The sequence below is a fragment of the Melospiza melodia genome, chromosome 1, assembly GCF_035770615.1.
Source record: "Melospiza melodia melodia isolate bMelMel2 chromosome 1, bMelMel2.pri, whole genome shotgun sequence".
NCBI classification, from domain to species: Eukaryota; Metazoa; Chordata; class Aves; order Passeriformes; family Passerellidae; genus Melospiza; species Melospiza melodia.
Window position 1 is genome coordinate 141,644,261 of NC_086194.1, and position 22,396 is coordinate 141,666,656.

At 38.0% G+C, this 22,396-nt stretch overlaps 2 protein-coding genes across 2 annotated transcripts in view; one reads left to right on the forward strand and one right to left on the reverse strand.

Annotated features, from left to right (window-relative positions):
* Window positions 1-3,323: 3,323 nt before the first annotated feature.
* Window positions 3,324-22,396, reverse strand: part of RPL7 (ribosomal protein L7) — a 100,693-nt gene continuing 81,620 nt past the window's right edge. The window contains exon 8 of the transcript XR_010029727.1: window positions 3,324-3,333. The gene's annotated coding sequence lies outside the window, so the exon portion shown is untranslated. The remainder of the gene's footprint in view (window positions 3,334-22,396) is intronic.
* Window positions 4,386-21,688, forward strand: TERF1 (telomeric repeat binding factor 1). Its single transcript, XM_063150991.1, has 10 exons — window positions 4,386-4,590; window positions 6,414-6,509; window positions 8,664-8,794; window positions 9,936-10,022; window positions 11,295-11,444; window positions 13,511-13,617; window positions 14,753-14,815; window positions 14,900-14,943; window positions 15,956-16,020; window positions 20,347-21,688. The coding sequence occupies exons 1-10, from the start codon at window positions 4,386-4,388 to the stop codon at window positions 20,503-20,505; spliced, it is 1,107 nt and encodes a 368-aa protein (XP_063007061.1). The 3' UTR covers window positions 20,506-21,688.

Genomic DNA, 22,396 nt, shown 5'->3' on the forward strand with positions numbered 1-22,396 from the left:
GCTTTCCTCATTTTCTATACTCTATTTTAAATCCTCCCGGCTTGGGTTGTGGAATCTTAAGATCTCATTTTAGTATTTTAACATTTCATAGACTTTAGATCATACAGGAATTGCAGCTATTCAGAGTCAGAAGTTGAGCTTTAGGATACCTGTTCTTCATCTAAACCAAACTTACTGAGAGAACTTGTCCTTCTTTCAGTATTCTTGGAACTTGATTCTAGAGGACTATAGGTAGCCTATAGTTATGAATTTCTATGAAATACCAGGTCCAAGGCACCCAAAGTCAGTGAATAATTCTGGCTAGACTTCCTTTGTTTCCATCTACAACATGGCATGAATGGATACACAAATGCACTTTATTTCATATTACATTTTATTGGGACTTTCTAGTTCCCGGATATGTTGACTCTGCTAAATCTCTAAATTCAAAGTTTGTATCTTTACCAGATAGATACATGTTCCAGTTACCCAAACACACCCTGACAAATGTATCCACTAGTACTCAACAATTCATGGAATTAGTGTATGAACAAGATACAAGAAATTACACATCCAGCTGAGCAACTTCCCCTTGATGCTTGCTTTTTCTAACCATCTGGTCTACACCACAACATTATTGTCACATACACTTTTTGTTCCCTATAAATTTCACTTTTATTTCCATATTAAAATACGGGTTTAAATAATTTATTTTATAAAGATTAGTTGAAAATCTGTGGCATGCCAGGCACTACCTGAATTTATAGATCCCTGGTTGGTGCTTTGGTCACAGTAAAATCCCTCCTTCCTTTTATTACTCAGTAGAATTCAATTCTTAAAATATTACTGCTGGAAAACTTCATTGAGTCCTGTGATTTTTTTAAATTTAAATAGCAAGAGAAATGTTTTTTCCAATAGCAATATTGAATGAAATTAGAGATTGATTCTTGTCTTGCTTTCAGCAGGATCCAATCTCTAGCTCAGCTTCTCACTTGCACAAAATTTACTCCCTACAGCATTCTAAATTTTACTTCAAATTTTCCTTCTGTGCGCATTACCACCTGTGAGAAAAGGCACTTTCTTCATGCACTTCTTTTCATTTGTGTTAAGTCAAATCTCCTTAAATGTTCAGTTTAACATTCAGTTGGTTCCCAGCTTTATAGAAGGGTACCCTATCATTTGGGCAGCTATGAATAAAGTCTTTATCCATCATTCTGATCCCTATTTTTCATACATCAGTGCACTGAGTATCCTAGCAAGAACTTTTCCACCCAGCCAGCAAACCAGAGCACCACTGTGTAAGGGAGATGTTAGGCTGGGGCCATCTACTGGTTGTATTGCTGAGCTTTCATTGACAAATTTGAAAACTGCTTTACACATGTTTTCATTGACAAATTTGAAAAACTGCTTTACACATGTAATTCTATTGCAGTTATAAAAATAATAGCATATATTAATATATTAATTACCTAAGTATGTGATGTTTCTTGTGCAATGGTTCTTTGCTTTTAAGATTAAATACTGTATGAAGTTAATATGGACCATTTATCAAAAGAAAAAATAATTTGGCTTTTATAAACAAAATAAAAATGGGGGGAAAGGGGCCTCCTACTTCCCAACAGCACCTAAAACAAAATAAAGAATAAAGTAACCAAAAAGAAATTGAAGAATAAAGTGTAAGATTCCATCATGAATTTGTATGTGTTGTTCTAAAATAGCTAAAATGCTAAAATGCACCGTTTTTCAGGGATTAAAAAAAATCTGTAAATTTTATGATGTACCTTAAAGATTCTTATTAAAAATAAATTCAAACAAAAAAAATTTTAGCAAATTAAGAGAAGACTAAACCCTTTTAAACTGGAAGTTCTAATAAATGAGCAACTATGAACCAAGAATAATCCTGATTGATTGAGTCTGGAGACCAAAAGTATATTCACATAATTATGCTGTTAAGTATGTATTTACTCATTTATTATATGATAATGGTGATAATTATTTGTGTTGCAATTTAGTCTTGTTTCTTATTTTAACTGTCTTAAGGTGCAAGAGAGCATTTTACAGATTTTACAAGTTTAGGTGAGACTCCTTGCACTTATTAAATTGCTATGCATCTACATTAATGTATCCACAGAGACAAAAATATATACATACTAACTCTCTATGCTAATACCTACACTTTTATAAATATATATTTATATATATTTATGTGTATAGGTATGCAATACATGTACATTCATTTACATCTATATATGCATATGCACACATGCATGCACACTTGTGTATCACATGTAACTTGTACCTTTTATATTCTCAGTTAAACAAAATCCTCTGTTGGCTCTTAGTCATACTGGGACTAAACATTATTCACATCTGCCCTTGGCAGACCCATCAGCAGGACAGTTTTCTAGCAGGAGCTCTGAGCAGCTTGTAATTTTATCAAGAAATGCAAAGTGCATTTTAAAATGTATGAAAGGCAGACAAATGACAAGACTTCCCAGCATAAAGAGGAAAGTGTAAACATGTTGCAGGTTTGGAGCTGAGACTACAGGAGCTAAATCTGGGAAGAAAAACATTGCCACCATCACAGACAGAACTGGTAGAAACACCTGCAAAAGAAAGAAAAAACTGGTTTAGGAATGAAACTGAACAATTGTGGTTTTCCACCTCATTCATAAGAATAAAAACATGTTTTCTGCCACACTAGAGTATCTTTTCTCATGCTGCTGCAAGCTCACCCAACACAAGAGTCATCTGACCTCAAAACACCTACAAGATAGGCATCTTTTCTAAAATACTTCAGGCTCCCTCTACTGTCAGGGAGAAGAGATAGGCCTGGGATAGTACCTGAAATCCATTTGCCCATATATTAGGGACTCCTCAAGGACACTCAGGGCTGTGTGTTGTGCTGGTTTTGGCTGGGCCAGAGTTAATTTTCTTCACAGTGGCTTGGTGAGGAGCTGTGTTTTGGATTTGTGCTGAACACAGAGATGATAACAAACATGATTTTGCTAGCACTGAGCAGAGCTTACACTCAGCAAATTGGTCCTGCTGTTGTTTATCAGGTAATTTGATCCACCTTCCTGCCAGTTTTTACTACAAAACTTAAAAAAACTACTCAATTAAACATTAATGCATAATAATCTCATTTTTTATGTCCACCTGGTTTGTGTCAAACACTAAGAATTTTCATTCCTGACACTATCAGCATTAAGAAGTTGTCACAATCTCTTCCAAAGTGCAAACCTAAGTCTTGCACTCTATTAATACAGCTGTCCAAATAGAAGATTCTTTGAAGTTAAATTATGTGTCTTCTTGTCTCTTTGACCTCAATGTATTCATGCCACAGCAAGATTGCTGTGGGTGCAATTTAGTGTGAGCACAGGAGTCAAAGGATTTAAAGGCCCATCAGCTGATACCTCCTGACTCTGATACCACCCTGCTCCTCCCTGGAGTGAAATAAAGCTCAAATTAAAGCCTTTCACCAGACCTAGAACATCACTGAGATGGAAACCTCCACCACATCTCTGAGAGGAAAACTCTTCTGTCCTTCAGCACTTGCCCTGAATTCAGCCCTTTGCAGACCACCTTCTTCCTCCCTGGGTTTTACATTTTAAGATCTACAAACAGTTGCCTTGTCAGATAAACACCCTCCAACTAATACCGTCGCTCTCCACATACAATCCAGGGCTTCGTTGCCAAGTCCAAGCTCCCACTTTTCAGTTTTCCCAGGCTCTGGTATATCCCCCCCTCCCTCCCACAGCCTCCTCTTTCCAGAGCCCACACGAAAACGCGCTAAGAGAAGCCCTTCAGATCACACATGCAAGAAAACATCCACGTTTCGCCTTTTGCTCTTCCAGGAAGCGCGGAACACCGCAGCTCTGAGAGCCACCGCTCCACATGGGACAGGGCAGCTCTGAGAGCGACCGCTCCACACGGGACAGCGCTCCACATGAGACAGGGCAGCTCTGAGAGCCACCGCTCCACATGGGACACGGCTGCCCTCAGAGCCACCGCTCCACATGGAACAGGGCAGCTCTGAAAGCCACCGCTCCACATGGGTCAGTGCAGCTCTCAGAGCCAGCACTCGACATGGGACAGCACTCCACACGCGACAGGGCACGGCAGCTCTCAGAGCCCCACTCCGCACGGGACACCGCCCCCCCAGCTTTCCCCCCGCGCCCTCCACCACTAACGGGCGCTTGCGAATCAAAACAAGGGCGCGGCGACGACGGCCCGGGCCGTGAGGCGCGGCAGCGCTGATTGGTTGCGGCTCGGTGAGCGGGGCGGGGCCAGACGGAACGGCTTTTCTGATTGGATGCGGAGCGGGGCGGGGCGGTACGATCGCTCTGATTGGCTGCGGCGCGGGCGAAGCTCAGGGCCGACAGCCGTTGGCGCGCGGTTTGAAGATGGCGACGGCGGCCCAGGGCGCGCCGGGAGCGATGGATGACGGTGGCAGCAGCTCCGTGAGCAGCTCCGTCAGTTCGGCCCCGCCGGAGGCACTGGAGGCCGTGGCCGCGGAGTGGATGCTGGAGTTCGCCTGCTCCTGCCTGTGCCGGCACTTCGCGGAGCAGAGCGGGGCGGAGTTCTGGCGCTGGAGGGACGTTGCGCAGGGTGAGGCGCGGCGGCGGTTCGGGCTCTGCGCAGCCGCTGCCGGGACAGCGAGTCCTGAGGGGCCGCAGGGGCAGCGCCCTCCTGCCCGCCGGGGCATGGGAGCGCTAAAGCCCTCATTGCCTATCGACCGCCGCGGTCAGCAGCGCCGAGGGTGATGCTCAGCTCTATGGGGGGCCTCAGGAGATCCCCGGGTTACCGGGGAGCCTGTGGAGGGCTGAGCTGGTATCGGCAGCGCTCGCACACGGCAGCAATACAGCAGTGCTAGAAATATTTCAGAGAACTATAGTCTGGCAGACAGAGATGAGATGAGATGAAGTGTGGTAACTGGGTTTTGAATGGAAAAATATATATTTAAAACGGGGAATAAACTTTAGAGTGAGAGTGGTTGACAACTAGAAGTAAATGTCTAAGACTCAAATAAATTTGATGGATTTTTGATGTTTTCTTCAGTGAGAAGCGGTTTTCCTGACGATACCAGGTTAGAGCTTTGGGGGATATTTTGTCTCTTTATATGTTCTTGACTCAAGGGAACATAGCAGTATGACTTGTTTAAACTTGTGCAAAGAATGGAATACAATGGCATACAGAATGATTACTAAGTAGGTTGATATGGGATATGGTAAGAAATCTAATGATAACTTACTACAGTACTTTGAATGGGAGGCTGCTAGATTAAATTATTTATGTTGCTTCTCTATGTGTGGCCTTTGGACTGCAGCTCAGCAGGAGAATTGTACTGAGGTTTTGTGCAGGTGAGAAGCAGAGACAATGCAATGCAAAAGCAGAGTGAAAATATCTCCTGGGAAGACTGAGTAAGTTAGTAGAAACTGTTAATAAAGTTGTACAGAATTCAAGGTCATGCGGAAATAACAAGTAATAGCAAATTTTGAACTTGCTCCTACTCTGTTCAGCAACAGAGGAAAGAGTTTGGCACTCTAAGATTATTAAGTCAATATTGTAGAAGTCTTTGGGAAAAGCTTAGCACAGTCATAAGATTGTAATACAAAAGTAGCTGAGTTTTTTTCGTAGAAACACAGAATTGTTACTCTTGCATGTGACAAAGGGAGACCCTACAGAAATAATGATTGGCTGTCAACAAGAAAGTCAATTCAAATTGAAGCAAGTGCAGAAAGGAAGGAAGGCTGTGGTTCCAGATAATACCCAGCAGCTCCTTTGAACCCCAACTGTTCTGTGATTCACTTTTCATTTTGAATGGTTGTGTATTATGCTGTGAAGATGAATTACTATATCCAGCACATTAGCATAAGAAATTCACAGTAACCTGAATGATGGGAATAAGCTCATGATAGCTCCCATTTTAAAATATGTAATAATCCTTGCGACCTTCCAGCCTTGCAAGGAGGATTTTCCTTTTAAATTTACATTTCTGAGTAAGCTTTCCATGTATCTTTTACTGCTTTATTTCTGTAAGTTACTATAGCAACATGCTATACCAGTCTGTCTGTGGCTCAAGGTTTGTGGGCATTTCCTGGAAGTGTTCTTTGGAGCAGACAGCTGTCTTTTGTAGTACCCTACTTACCAAAAAAAACCCCTACATTTAATACTATGGTCTTTGAATTGGATGAATAGAAGCCTGTGATTAATTCTGCTGTTTCTTCAGAAAAGGATATATTCTTCTGGTCAAGCTCTTAAATATTATTTCAGTTGTTTTAGCAAGGAAGAATACTAATGAAGTGGGCTTCATTGGTTTCTTAAGGAATTAGAAATTTAGTAAAATCTGGTAACACAGTGTCTACTATATATCTAGCCACACTGTGGCAGTGCTGGAGCAAAACTGATTTAACTTATCTCTTCTTTTCCAGCTCTTATTAGTGGCCTCTCCCAAATACCTCCACATCAGAAAAAAACAGTCTATCTCTGCCAGCTTTTGATAAGAGTTGCACAAGGAAAAAGCCTTGGTAAATACTCAGGTTCTTTTTTTCAAGTGTTTTATAATAGTTGCATGAACTTTTACAGAGGTACATTAGATATGCTTTCACATAGCCTTTACTATGCATATATATATATATATATATATATATATATATATATATATATATATATATATATATATATATTTTAAATATAGATATAGCTATATATAAATAAATGGAATAAATTTCACTTTTTGGACTATCTTTTTTACACATGTGATTGAGCTGTCTGCAGCACTTACTCTGTGCTGACTGACTTAGCTGCATGGAGTTTGAATGACCATATACTTCCTAAATTACCAGGCTTTTTTTGTCAGAGTAGTATCAACAAAAGAAATATACTGGAAAGACCTGACTGGCTCTTAGTGAGCAATACTTACAAGTTTAAAACTCAGGACATGGGTTCTTTTCTGCACATTTCACTCTAGAGATTAAAGTAGGACAGACAGCAGGAATGAGAAGATGGATGAAAAGGATGACTGCCCATGTTTCCTACAGAAGACTGTAAGATCTCAGCTGGCAGCAAGTCCTTGGGGCTCTTACTCACTACGTCTTCTGTTTGGCTGCATTTGCAACTTGTTGGTTTAGCCAAAATGATTTTGTTTTGAGTTTCTGGAAGACTAACTTCTTTTTATTCCACTGTTTGATAAAGCTCTTTGGAATTTAAAGACTTCAGAAGCAGTCTTGAAAGCATGAACATGGAAGAAAAAAGTGTATTCTAGCCTAGCAATGCCACAAAGTCTTGTTTTTATACAATTAAATTTCCTATGTTGCTTATCAGGTATTATGGCATCCTGATTTAGTTTAGCTTGGGAATCAAATTCTAATATTTGAAATAGTTCATAAAATTATTTAAAATAGTATACAAATTATGAAATTTTTGTCCTAATGCTCTAAATTGTATTATTGCATATAACACTTGAGAATATTACTTCAATGTGTGTTTTTATTTTATCAGTAGAGAATGATCTGTGGTGAGGAAGATTGCATGTGTGTAGTAGGTATTACATCAGGTGTGGCTGCACTATGTACATGGAAAGCTAATATATGGTAGCTTTCTTATTTTTCTAGTTATTAAAATATTTGATCTGTGATGATCACACAGATAAGGCTGTTTCAGCTCTCTAAGAGCTCAACACTTTTGTTCACACTATTAAACAATATGAAGTGTCATGTTACTTGATTGGGACATGTTTTTGTTTTAGTTATGTGTGTATATGCACATAATACTGTTTGAAATTTCATTGTTTGACGTTGTAGTGGATAAAAAATAATTTTTCTCTTCATTATTGTGTAAATTGCTTACCTTCTGTCTGAAAAATACTTAATGAAAGGAATGAGTTAAGAGAGATTCTGCTGATACCATAAAATGAAGGCATAAGTGAGGCTGTAGTTCAGTGAACATCTTGAATTAAGCTGGCAGTGCCATGGGAAAGAAGCACTTGTGCACCTGCCAGCTCCTCCTGCGTGTGTTACATTGGCACACTCACTTGTGCAGGTGTGCAATGACCAGACTGGGAAACTGCTTGAGTGTTAAGGGGATGAATATTGGGCTAGACTAGATTTCTGCCAGAACTGGTCACTGATCCTTTGCTGGGAGTTTGCAAAACCTTGGTGTTGGCCCAGCAGTACACTGGCATGGGGAGTTGCTTCTGCTTTTTAAGTGACACTCCTGTGTAGACCTGTTTGAGTTTCCCTCTTGGTTTAAGCACTTCAAATACAACAGAAAGTTAAGACATGGAAATAGTGATAGACACAGGAAGAAAAAACAACTTACCATGGTGATTGTATTACAAAATTAATAGTGTCAATATCAAATGTTGTGAAATCTCGTGCTAAGTTTAATGCATTGTTAATGCCAGACCAAATACCTAATTGCAAGTGGCATTTTAAGTGAACAATGATTAGCTGACATAATAGGCCCTGAAAATGCATCAGTAATGTTAGTAGCAAGGGTAGGAAGACCCAGTCTCTGAAAAGAAGACAGTTGCTTTGGGTTTCTTAAACACCTAGAACTTGAGAAGAAAGGAATTGAAATTGTATAGTACATATTACTTTACTGCACATTACTGCATACTGTAATCTATTTAACTTTATCCTTTAATTTTTATGAGTACTTTGGTTTTTTCTCCCTCTAAGGATTACAGTTTGAAAATGATAAAAGAATTTCACCTTTGGAATCTGCTCTGTCTTTCTGGACTTTACTTGAAAGGGAAGAAATTAAACTGGAAAAACTTCATGAAGAAATTCGTCGCTTGATTCAAATTCAGGTCTGTGTGACTTACTCATAATGCTTCAGGATGCTACCTACTGATTGGGAATGAGTATCTGGAATGCTGCCTGGCAGGAAAGGGCCTGAGGGTGCTGGTCAACAGCAGCTGAACAAGAGCCAGTGTGTGCCCAGGTGGCCAAGAAGGCCAATGGCACCTGGCTGGTATCCAGAACAGTGCGGCCATCAGGACCAGGGCAGTGATTGTCCCCTGTGCTCAGCGCTGGTGAGGCCACAGCTCAAATCCTGTGTTCAGTTCTGGGCCCCTCAGGGCAAGAAAGACTTTGAGGTGCTGGGGAGTGCCCAGGGAAGAGGACAGTGTCCAGAGAAGGGCCAAGGAGCTGGGGAAAGGTCTGGTGAAAGGTCCGGAGCACAAGCCTTGCAAGGAGCAGCTGAGGGAGCTGGGAGTGTTTAGCCTGGACAAAAGGAGGCTCAGGGTGACCTTGTTATTCTCTACAACTGCCTGAAAGGAGACTGGAGCCATGTGGGAGTTTGTCTCCTCTCCCAGGTGGCTAGTGACAGGATGAGAGGAAATGGCCTCAAGTTGTGCCAGGGGAGATTTAGATTGGGTATAAGGAAAAACTTTCACACAAAGGGTTTCACAGCATTGGAACAGACAGCCCAGGGAACTGCTGGAGACATGATCCTTGGAAGTGTTTGAAAAAAACGTGTGTATATGGCACTTGAGGATATGGTTTAATGGTGAACGTGGTGGTGTGTGTTAGGTTGATGGTTGGACTTGATGACCTTAAAGGTCTTTTCCAGCCTTAAAAATTCTATCTTACTAAAACAGAGCCCTTTTTATCAAAATCTTGGGCTATTAGCAGACTGAACTGAATTTTCAGTTTTAGTACAGAGTAAATAGATCTGTACAGGGGACCTTTTTTTATCTCATATAATTCCTGTTTGGCAGTTTTTCAAACAAATTTTAACTGGTACAATCTGAAAAAGATATTAATTGAAATAAATTTCAAAACTAATTTCAGAACTAACTGTTAGAAGTAGATATGTGTCAGTAACCCTTAAATATATAAACTGAATTTTTGGAGTCTTAGAAAACTGTAGAATTGTGAATTCTCTTGCTTTTTCTGAATCTCAGATGGAAAGTATTTAATCATATCTTTTAATTATATTTCTTGTAGATTGTAGCAGTCCATATGGAAAACAGGTATTTCAGGGAAGCTGCTGAAGTTCTTGAAAGGCTGTTCACAGACTCTGAATCAGATAAGGTAGTAACTTGTTTAAATTGCATTAAAAGCTCTTGACTTTCAGAGGAGAAAAAGGGGAGTTGGTTTCCAAAGCTAGCAAATCCTACCTGCATAACTTCAATCTCATTATTGTCTGTGCAGTCACTTTCATACCTGTGTCTCTTTAGAATACAAAAGGAAATTTGTGGCCAGGATATTGATAGACAAATGGGATGATTTTTGTGGGAGTAAAATGCTTTTAGCAGGAGTTGTCCTTCATCCCCTCTTCCACTTCATTTGAGGAGTAAGATGGCACTACAAATTCTGGGAATTTGATAGTGCTGACTACTAACATCCAATTTGCAGATTTCTATTGTAGTGGACTCTGTCACCTCTGATTAGTGTTCTATGTACCAAAGCATCCCAGGGAAGGAAAACTCATTAGCTTCTGTAGTACAGAGTGATGCTATTATGCCTCTGACAGGAAAGGACAACATCTATGTTAGGCCACCTCCTGGTTTGAAGTTGACTGCATCATTCAGAAAGTTGCAGGTTTGAGTGAAGAACTCTCTAATATGATAGTGAGTGCACACACTTGAATTTGCTGGAGTAGAGAAAAGAGCAACAGAAGGACTGTAGGTGAAGAGAAGTTAAAAATGCTTCCTATATCCTCAACTGGTATATTAGGACACGTGTTCTATGTAAGTAGTAGCCTGTGTATAACTTACTCTTCAGATACACTTGCATTCAGAGCATTTGGATGTTTGGAAAGTGTAGATTGTGGTAATAGTATTCAAATTCATGAATAAAAATGTAACCTATACACAGAAGATAATTCTCTGGCTGGATTGGCTTCTGTAAAATTCAAAGGGATTGGTAGACAAAATGAGAATTTCTAATTATCAATGTTGATGTATCCTTAATGCTGCTGTACTAAGTTTTCCTTCTCCTGAATATTGTACAGCCCTTTCAATGGCAGTTTTTTGAGATAGCAAATGAGAAGAGAGAACTGACTAATGGGTGGCTTTTTCTGGGTGTTTTCCCTCCGCTGACAGCCCTGCTTTCAGTGTTATTCATAAAGGAAATGAAAATGTAAATCTCTGGTCAGTTACCCTTGACCATTTATGAGCACATAAGGTAAATAGCTGGCATAATGTCTAGGTGGCTCTAGAATTGTTTCAAACTGCAGCATGGACTGTATAGAGATATGCAGGAAACTGTATAATCATCATGTTGAGCTTTCTGTATTTCCTGTTTAGCATAGATACCAAGTTTGCTGCAGGATTGTGTTGTATAAAGCTTTCCTTTTCTTAGCCTTTAAGGGTGAAGCTGGCAACCATAATTAAAACCAGGGATCCATATGTTCCTCTTCTCCAAAGCTTCAGTTACGGTCTTTTGATAAGTAAAATCAAGTCTTACATTGAACGTTTCATGAAAGAAAATGAAACTAACTTCTTAATACAGGTATGTTGAAAGTATTTTGAAAACTTTTGAAAAAATTTACCTGATACAATTAAATAGATTTCTCCTTCCAAGGGAGTTGTTTAGGCAATATTCAATTACTGTATTAGATGAAAAGGAAACTTTGCCTTCCTTTGGACTGTCCTATTTTAAACCTTCTTGTTTTAATTAATATGTCTTGGAGGAAGTTAGTTGGAAAGAGACTCCTCTTAAATATCTTCTATGAATGTTTTTCCCACAACTTTTTGATTAGAAAAATAGTTAGGACAATAGTGTAATTAAAACAAGAGCTGTTTAAGAGATGCAGTTCTGATATGGGGCTCCTTTAAAAATGTAACTTTTTATTTAATGCTTATTTTATTTAAGCCTACATGTCTTCACATACTAAAAATAAAAAAAATCAAGACCTGTTAATTTGGATAAAAGCTTTAGGAATGTCAGGGGAGTTAGGAGATAGCAAACTATTATTGCTGTTTTCCTGTAAATACAAATGTTCCTTACAAACAGTCTTGCTCAAAAGTGATTTAAAATTGGCAAGAACAACATTCCTTCTTCAGTTCATCTTCAGGAGGATTGTAAAGAATTTCTCTTATGTTTACTTCATATAAAAGAGTATTGAATTATTCAATTACAAAAGCACAGACATGTAAAGGTAATAAGAAGCAAATTTTAAATAAACAATCCTGAAGTTCCTCTGTGTTTTTCATTCTCTTACCAGAGAGACTGGACAACTTATTACACACACTCAGAGTATAATACAAGGAATACTTTTTAATGGTTTCACTTGAATGTCAGTTTTCAAGTTTATTTTTCAAGGCTCTTTCTTTGAGTCTAAGACGAAGCGGAGGCTTGGAGGTGTCAGAGAAGGCCCAGAATTCCATACTAACATGCCTAAGGCCCTCACTGCCTGCATGTTTGTCCTGCTGTCACCCACATTGCAATTCTTACTTTGAACAGTTACTCTGGCACATGGAGGAGACAACTTTGTGAGGAATTCCCACTTCTGTGCAGCACTCACGTCTCCCAGCAGTGCCCCCTGTCTTCTCTGCAGAAGAACATTCTAGCTTTAACTGCTAATTTCTCTTTCTTCTAGTGCCAGATGTACAAGTATAATCATAGAGTAATTTGGATTGAAAGGAATCTTTAAAGGTAGTTTAGTCCAACCCACAATAAGCAACCTTGCAGTAAGGAGGGACATCTTTAATTAAATCAGGTTGTTTAGAGCCCCATTCAACCTGGCCTTGAAGGTTTTCAGGGATCAGACATCAACCACCTTGCTGGGCAGAATGTTCCATGTTTTGTCACTCTCATCATAAACAAAACAAAATTCTTCCTTATATCTAGTCCAAATCTACCCTCTTTTAGTTTAAAACCATGAACTCTTGTCCTACCTCTACAAGCCCTGGTAAGAGGTAAAGTCCCATCATTATTCAGTGTAGGAGGTCCTTTTAGGTACTCTATAAGGAGTAATGAATTGCTACTTCCTTCTCTTGGCAATGGAGGAGAAATAATCCTAGTTTGTGGCTAGAAGTTTGAGCAGGATGTTAGAAGTATTTTTTGCCAGTGCAAAAAAGGTTCTATTACAAGCCTCAAGTCTGCTTAGACATGTCTTTTGAACATGCTACATATATGCTTTGTCCTGCCATGTGCTACAGAACTAGATAAACTTGACACCTCTCAGTTTTAGTTTCTAACCTAGTTATAAAAACCAGATCTGGAGTACTTTGATAGTATTTTCAGTCTTAGTTAAGTTCTGTAATTTACTTGACACATTTTTAAGTTCACTCATTATGCAACTATTTGTTGTATTTCTTTGTGTCCATATAAAAATCAGTTGCAGCTATGACTAAAATTTCTCCAAGTTATTAGTTGATAAAGATCTTTATGGATTTCAACTTAACATGCTAAAGTTGTTTTGAAACTACTTACTTTAATGTTAATACCTCTGAAATGTCTGTCAAATAAGCACTGCTAGTTCTAATAAAAAGTATACATGTTAAACTTAGTGCAAACTCCTATCTAGGTACTGCCTGGCTTTAATTTTAACATATCAGTTATATTTCTCACAGGAAGCCACAAAACATGTGGTGTCTAAAGGATTGGGAGCAACAACATTGCAGAACAGACCTGTGAAAGTCAATGAAAATGGCAGAAGTGATTTGGAAAAAAAACATAGGTTTGTTATTAAGTATTATACTGCTAAGGGATGTACTGGGACAGTAACATGAAACTTGTAGATCAACGAGTAGGTAAAATGGGGGGAGGCACTAAATTCCAAATTGCTGTTCAATAGAAAATTAGTTACAAGCACATTCCCTATTTTCTTTAAATTTGTGTTCTTCTGTGGTTGTTACTTTTGGCATTTACATGAAAAAGCTCGTCATTAAGTTTAATTATTTTTGAGTTTGCACAATTTGCAGTTTAAACAGCTGTCAGTCCATAATAATATAAGTCCAAAAAAGACTGCTTTTTTAATGCTTGGTTGAACTCCTTTTAGTTCTAATTTCAGGCTATAGGTCATCTCAAGAAGAAAAAGAATAAGGAAATTTATTAAGTCTTAGATTTTTCTTACAGCTGACCCCTAAATGATACTAGTGTGGAGGGAAATAGTTACATTGCTTCATGATTCTGACAGTGCAAACCTTCAGAACAATTACATGATTATTTTGGAAAATGCTAATATTCTAGGTTTATCACCTTGTTCAGGGAGAATAAATTGCTGGCTTTAGCTGGGATAGAGTCTATATTTCTTCATTTTTGTACTTGGAATACTTGGCATCATTTAGTTAAGAAAACACTGATGCAGACAGTATAGAGGAAGACACGTCATAAGATTTTTATAGAAGGGCAGCTGCTGACACATCTGAGAGATATGATTAAAGACTCGTTCAAAAATACCTATGGAAATAATTCCTAATGAAAAATAGAAGTGCAAAATGCCTTTTATCTTCAACTTAAATGTCTTGGGAACAGGCTACCCAAGGAAGTGGTCACATTACCAAACCTGATAAAGTTCAAGAAACATTTGCACAGTGGCCTCAGATACATGGTGTTAGTCCTGGGGATGTCTGTGCAGAGCTAAAAGCTGAACTCAGTGATTCTTGTGGGTCCCTTCCAACTCGGCAGATTCTGTATTTCTCCTCCAGGTATAGGGAGGCAAGGTTAAGAGGGTGAATGCATTGATGCAGTCAGTTATTGTATGCCACTGCTTCTACAGAGAAGTCTTAGGATTCTTTCATTGAAATATTGTTGAATCATATAAATGGCAAGTTGCTGCCTAGGAAATAATTTTTTTGTCTTTTCTTTTTAAGGTTGGTGAAAGAGAAACAGTATATCACAAGTCAGTCATCTGGAGTCATAAAACCCATAGCAAGGTGAAGAAATTTGTGTTATTGCTCTGGTCACAGACTTTTCATCAAGTACTTTGTATTTTTACTTCAGATCTCTGTTCTTTGCAGGAGACGTTCAGGACAGAAGCCCAAAGAGACCAGAGTTCTTCAGAGTGAGTATTAGTTTATTTTTACACTTTCAGACATGTAATCCAATCACATTGGATAGTACTTAAAAATAATGCAGAAATGGTTGTGGTGGATAAAAACACTCTAAGTTGTGTATGGTTTCTGCACAAATGCAAATTTTGTGGTTGCCATATTTAGGAAGCTATGAAGTGGCTTAAGGTTCTCCAGCAATTAATTTTGCAAAATCATTGACTATTTTCTGGTTTGCTTGGTTGGTTTACAGGACTTACTTATGGTATCCTGTCCAAAAGAAAGCTGACAGGAGTACTGAAATTCATTTCTTTCTGAATTCCATGCTAGATAACTTGATTGGGAAGGAACTAAAGAAGTTAGCTGATTGGAAAAACAAATTGTATTGTAAAATGTACAAAGTCAGGATGTTTGTGTGATTTCCTGGTACTACTTCTTAAAAACCTAACACAGATAATATAATAGTTATAAGTATATTCTTAAGACCATTAGCACCCTCTTACCACAGCAAGATGATGTTATAGTTCCTGCACCATGACCATGTTGTATAAGGAAGGACAAACTCTTAAGATGCCTTGAGTGCTTGCCACAGTTAAAACCTGATAAATCTACTTGGAAATGATGGAATTTGTATACAAAGAATCATAGCTCTGATTGGTTCTTACTTCCCATTCTATGTAAAATGAAACTAGTGCATATAGTAAAAATGTTTTTACCAAAATCAAATGTTTTGTTATTATGTGGCAATTTTTATCTAAGTGTTTAAAATATAATTCTGTGAATTCTATTGTATAGAAATTAGGGTGGGTTTTTTGAATAGCCTGTTTTTTGAAGCCCTTGGACTATGGCAAGGTTCATGGGTATTCATTTATAAAAGTATGTATGTAAAGAGACATTGAAATTTTCCCAATCTGTCAAAGCATATCAAAATAGTGTACATCTTGTCAGGTCTAAATAGTAAAATGCAAAACTGCTGCCTTGATGTTTACTCCTCTTTGTTTTGGATTTATGTTAACTGTCTTCTAGGTCTTACCAGCATGCAAAATGTGGGACAAAACGAAGTTTCTTTAGCATGTAGCCGAAGAAGACAGGTTTGTACCTATTCTCTCTTCTAAACAGAGATAAAATGAATCTGCATGCACAGATTTTTTTTCTCAGCTTTAATCTGATTTTTAAATCTACTGCTTAGATTTAAGATTCTGTAGCTTACTCAAGTGCTACAGTTCCTGAAATTGTTACAGTCCCTTTATTTTTAAAGACAGGAAATATAACATATTTTTACTGTCTCAAATACTGCTGTTGCTAATGCTTCCAAGGCTTTTATTTATTGAAATACACCATTACCAAAGCTTAGTGTGAAATAAAAAGTTCTTTCCACAGCTTGGATTAAAGAATTCAGGATGTCATTTGCCTGTGAGAATTTTGGGCAATTATCAGAGGCAACTCGTTTTCCATCTTAGACGCTTAAATATTTAGCAGTTTTATGACTCAATACTTTTTTATGTGATGTAAAAACATTTACTTGGGAAACTGCTCTAGTTTTTATAAACCAAATGGTAGGGTCTTCTTATAATGCTGCATTTCAAATGGTCCTTTGTGCACTCTTCATGGATAAGCCTACTTCATTGAATTACATTAAAATAACCCTACTGGGTTCACTAATGCTAGAATTCCCACTGGTAGGATGTGCAGAAGTGTATGCCTTAATAGAATGCAATTTGAAGTTGATTTGATGTTGGGGTCTTTCAAGCTGATTTTTTATTATAGCCAATTTTCCTTCATGAGCATTCAGCATTTTATCATGGTAACTGAAGAAATTAACATTGAATATGTGTATTGCCATTGTTGGATTTGTCTTCATAATATCTCTTAGGAAGCAATGGAGTCTTTCTGTTTAGATTATAGTACAAGTTATCATCATATCTCCATTTTGATGTGAGGTGTTTCATTTTTCTGGTGTTCATTTTGATATTTCATTTTTCATGTTACAGGGAAGACCAAATCTGGTTTGTTTTTTTTTTTTTTTTTTTTTTTTTTTTCTGGAGGAGAGTTATACTTCCTCCTATTTCTTTAAGCATTTTTACTGAAGTTGATGTACTGATTAAATCTTCAGTTACATGCTGTCCTCAAATGAGTTGAAGTCCTAATGAGTCCTCGTTCTTGAAGTTTAAGTCCCTATAAAGAGATTTTCACTTTCTCACAAATCTCAGGAATAGTTAGATCACTGACAATCTGTTTAAAAGCTGCAGATAAAACCAGTGCCCTAAAAAAAAAAAAAACATCACTTACTGGATTTGGTTTTTGCCTTTAAAGACAAAATTACTTTATTCCTGCATATACTTGGATAGGTACCTTGTTAGGCAGTTGCTGGTAAGCATGAGCCCTTCCATCAAGCTTGTTTTCAACATCAAGAATTAAACTGTTTGGAGCACAATGACACAGAGCTAATGAAAGCTTTGTAGTCACATATTTTTGTGCTGAGCTAGTCTGTTACAGGGTCACCTACAAGCATGGTGTCTAGGTCTAGGGCTTACACACACATCTTGTTAGAAAAAAATAGGAGTTGTTTGCTTAATTATGTTGTTATAGTTCAGCCTTAATTGAAATATAAAGACTAAATTTGTAGAGAACTGCATCTGACAGGGGCATTGAAAATGTTAAAAGAACTTCAATGAAACTTAAGATTCAGAACTGTGTTTCTTTCAACGCTTAGAAAAGTTGTGGGCATCTGCTCCTCTGTTATATTTATGCCTTACTCCCTACCACTAAAACCTCATAAATGTTTTATAGAAAGCAATGATAATTGGCCTTTTAAACAATAAATCTGCTCCTCTGCTTAATCATCTGGGTTATAAAATTGTCCACATGCATGAAAGAATGCAATGAATGTCAAGCTGTTGACTTCTAGAACTTCCTTTTCCATGTAGTCCCTCATTCAATGTTGGCATTGTTTGCTCTTGTTTTGTAAATGGCATTTCATTGCAATGGTTCAGTGCCCATTTTCAGCCTTTCATTGCAGTGTTTTCAGTTAGCTGCATAGAACAATCTGCAGTGCTATTGAAAGGACACATACTTTATTTTCTCATTCCTAAATTAGGGGATGCAAGTGTCACAGAATTTAGGGAACTGTTTGCACTCAATTTTATATCCAGTAATTATATGGCAAGTCCTTTGAGTTGTCTAAAATCTAGATGATACTTGATTTAAATTAGCAATGTGTTTGAAAATCTGAATGTTTAGAGTTTTGTCAGACTTGTATGGAAAAAAAAATCATATATTTAAAGCTGAAGGAGAAAAAGCTCTGACTCAGAGCAGAGTCCCCTAATGCATAAAGGAAGACAGGTTACTAGAGCAGAACTGACTCAAATGAATAACAAGATCTTCAAATTTGTGAGGGAATGTGTTCACATTCTGCCTGGCTAAGTGAAGCTTGCTCTGCTGGTGTTCAGAGCTGGCCAGATGTCACATTGTTGCTGCGGACCAGGCACTGTGCTGATGTGAGCTCAAGCGTAGTGCTGCATTATGTCCAGGCTTTCAACCACTCTTGTAACAGTGCAGAGCTGGGATCTACATAAGTTCTGTCCCAGAGGGGACAGAGAGCTGGTCAGTGAGTGGGGCAGGGGGCAAGTTACTGCTCTGTTCTGTTCCTCACTGAAGAGTCAGTCCCTGATTTACCTGTAAAGCAGGCCCTCATTTATACAATAAATGGAAGAAATTTATTTTTTTAAAAAGCTCAATGTGATCAATTAAAAATCAAAACAAGCTAAAAACAACCCTTTTAACAGCAAATGTAATTAATCATTGCAAGTAACAAGGGTTGTGATTGTCTCTTTTGATGAAAGTATTTGAATTATCTGGTGCTGTAGGTCAAGCATAACTGTGTTACTTGAATAAAGATTTTATTTAGTAAAGTTTTCTGGCATGCTCTGAAATGAGATGAACTACATTATCCCAATGGAATCTCTGGCCTTTTAATAATAGTAGAAAAAAAAGCTATTCACTGCTAATGTTGCAAAAGATCTGTGGAACAGGAAGAATTAGAAAAAGGAAGTATTTTTGATAAAGGGTAAACTACTTTAGAGAAGTTTTAGGTTCCTAACTGTGTAGAAATACAGTTGAACTACTATTACTTGTAATTCTTTCACTGCTTAGTGAGGTTTGTCAGTGATCAGAGTTTACTGAAAGGGCCCTGATACTTGCATTAAGCTGGAATAAATCCAGCTTTGAGATTTGAAGTTTGGTCTTTATACACCTCAGTTTGCACTTTGTGTAGATGCCACATTTTCCCCTTTTGGAGAAAAACCAGGATACAGTTTTGATATACACCTCAGTTTGCACTTTGTGTAGATGCCACATTTTCCCCTTTTGGAGAAAAACTAGGATACAGTTTTGATCTGTTACAGTTTTGAGGCTGAATGTTATCTAAGTTCCTTCGCACTCAGAGACTCCTCCTTGTCTTTCATTTCTGAGCCCTGCTGCAATTTTTAGAAGTCTAAATTAACAGAAAGGTGGAACCATGCAGAAGAGCACTTAAAATTGCCACCCTGCCAGAGACTGTACTGATGATGCTTACAAGAGCAGAATCTTTCAAAGATCGCAAAGGGGTTCCATGTCATTAAGAAATAAATTTATTTTTTCCTGCTATTTCCATGGATGTGGGTTCTTGTGCCACTGACAGTCATGTTGGCTGGGTGTTCCTGCTGCTTATCCTCCCTTTGTGCACAAGCAGGAGGGTATGCATTTGTGTAATGGCAGCAGCCATAAGATTTACATTTCCATTGAGTACATTATTTTCAGAGTTAAGTGATGTTTGTCCTCCTTTAACTCACATTTCCTTGCACTTACCAGATCTACTAGCTGGCTTTAAGCTGAGGCTATTCCTTTGCACCTGCATTTCCTTTTGTGCCCAGTTCTTTACAATTTTGAAGTTTTCTATTGTAAAGGTGAGCCATAACATGATTCTGTAAAGTTCCCTTCTGCTCTATAGCCAATGCCATTTATCCATTTGATAGCTGGAAGTGATCTGTTACTTATAGGAGGAGGTTTTATACATACTCTGGGAAACCAACCTTTTATTCCACCAAGCTGTAAATTTTAGGCTGTCAGATTCAGCGATTTACAATTCTTATGGCTTTTGTAATGTTCTATAAACATTTTTTACTTCCAATCCTGTTACTCCAATTAACCCAGGGCTTTATTAACACAGATCCCCTTTGGGAGCCCCCATAAAGCTCTACAGGTTCAGTTAAAAATGTATCATTTATCTCTAGTTTCAAGATACGGTGCTCAAAAAAAACCCTCTGACATGTGTACTCTAACAATTAGAGAACTGTTTGAAAACTTACTTTTATATTTGCTGTAAGCTCTCACATTAATACCTTTCTCTGTTCAAAAATCTGCTGTTTTTCTTGCCCTAGAAATGGACTCCGAAAGAAGACCTGGAGCTGAAATTGGGAGTAAAGGAGTTTGGAGTGGGTAACTGGGCTAAAATTTTAGCCCATGGTGCCTTCGACAACCGAACAAGTGTCATGTTGAAAGACCGGTGGAGAACATTGAGCAAGATGAAACAAAGTTGATTTGGACTACAGGAACCAACTCTTCTTGACCTTTCCCTACATAAGGACCTACTCTAGCTTTTCAGAATAACATCTTATTTTAGCCTCAGAGTGTCCAGCAGTGCTGCTGTCATAAAACATGAAACAGAATAGTAATAGGTATAAAACATTTGTGTAAGCTCACCTACTCTGGTAATGATGACTTAAATGTAAAGTCTGGCCTTTTTTGCTACATGCAATAACAGATAACCTAGATTCTGAAATGTGAAAATATTTGTAGTGATTTATGTAAATAGGGGTATTAGATCTGATTGGCAACATCTTTAGTTTGATGGAGGCTAATAAAAAGGCAAATGTTCTGTATTTTTAAAGGGCTGTATCTCTTTAGATTGACCTTTTCATAATTTTACTTGCTGCCATATAACCCATTCTAATTTCTTTTGCTTCACTTTGAAATTTAGGTCAGACTTGACGTTTCTATAAGTTTTACTAAAAAGTATGTACGTATTAGTATTGCTAATTTTCTGAGATGATGGTTTGTTGGGGTTTTTTTCTGCAGTTAAAAAGCGTAAATTCATATAATATCGTATTTTTAAGTAACAAAGGGACTGGTTAGTTTTTTGCATGGAAAGGAACCCTATGACACTAGCACTTAGCATTTCTTGGTTAGCTTGTGACACTTACCTTGTCTTGATCAGTGCCTTCTTCCAGACCAGCAGGAAAGGGAAAGCTCAAAAACACATGGCCAAAGTGGGGCTCAATAATGAGTCTACACTGTCAGTGACAGCAAAGATACATTTTAATGGAGGTCACTATCAAGGTCTCTGCTGGCCACTGCAACTCTCCTGCTCAAGGGAGACTGGGACAGATGGATGATGGCACTAGCCTGTATCTCTGGATTAGATCATTTGGAAGAGATTTCCACAATCTCAGAAAACTCATGCATTCCACTGTCATACTGGTGTGAATCTAGTGACTTGAACTAACATAATACAGCATTCTTTTAAAAGTGAAATCCCCTGAATTCAGATGTTTTCTGTACCTTTTTTTCATGGCTAAGGTTTTTATTTTCCAAGAACCTTTTAAGAACAAGCACTTGTCTGAATTGGTCATAATAAAACAAAGCTCTCTGAGCTAATTTTCCCCATTAAAAAGGAAAACATATAGTTATGAAGTCTGAAACATTCAGAAAGTATTAAAATAATCTCTGCTTTCTGTTTTGGAGGCTTGCATTCATTACAATAAGATAGTAAAATGCAGTTTAAAGGTTTGTTTCACAACACATTTATTGTGGACAGAACCTCAAGCAGATCACCTTCCTCATTCTGGCTGAGACTCTATGGCTTCTCCTAGTAAGTCTTTATGTCGCATGGAGATGCTGCCTGTCTTACCAGGAAATTTTCTCCACCTGCATAGCAGTCTTGCCTGTGCTCAGCTGTTGCAGGTTCATGTGTTAATCATTGCAGATGAGCATTTTTAACTAGTAATAAGTAATTTTTTTACTCTTAGCCAAGGCCTTAGTCACAAGGTCTTGTCTAAGTTCATCTGCCAGAGAAGTTACACTGTGTATTACTGACATGAAGTTCTGAGGAGACCAATTCCTTAACAATGCTGTCTAGGTCTATGTCTTCATGAAGGCTGAACGTGAAAACTGCAGGGTAGAGGAAGAATACTTACACAATTATAGTGTAAAAAATTGTCTAGATGATACTGGAGAGGAACAAAGTACCTAAACTAAAATCAGTTTTAGCCTTCAAAAACTTCATTTTTATTCACCCTTGCTCTTAAATGTTGACAGTAACTATTCTCAGACTTGAAAATATTTGGCTGGCTCACTACTGAGTAGGAGCATTGCCTGGAGACAGGGCTATGGCCAGTAAAGATGGAGAACTAAAGGAAAGCAACTACTATG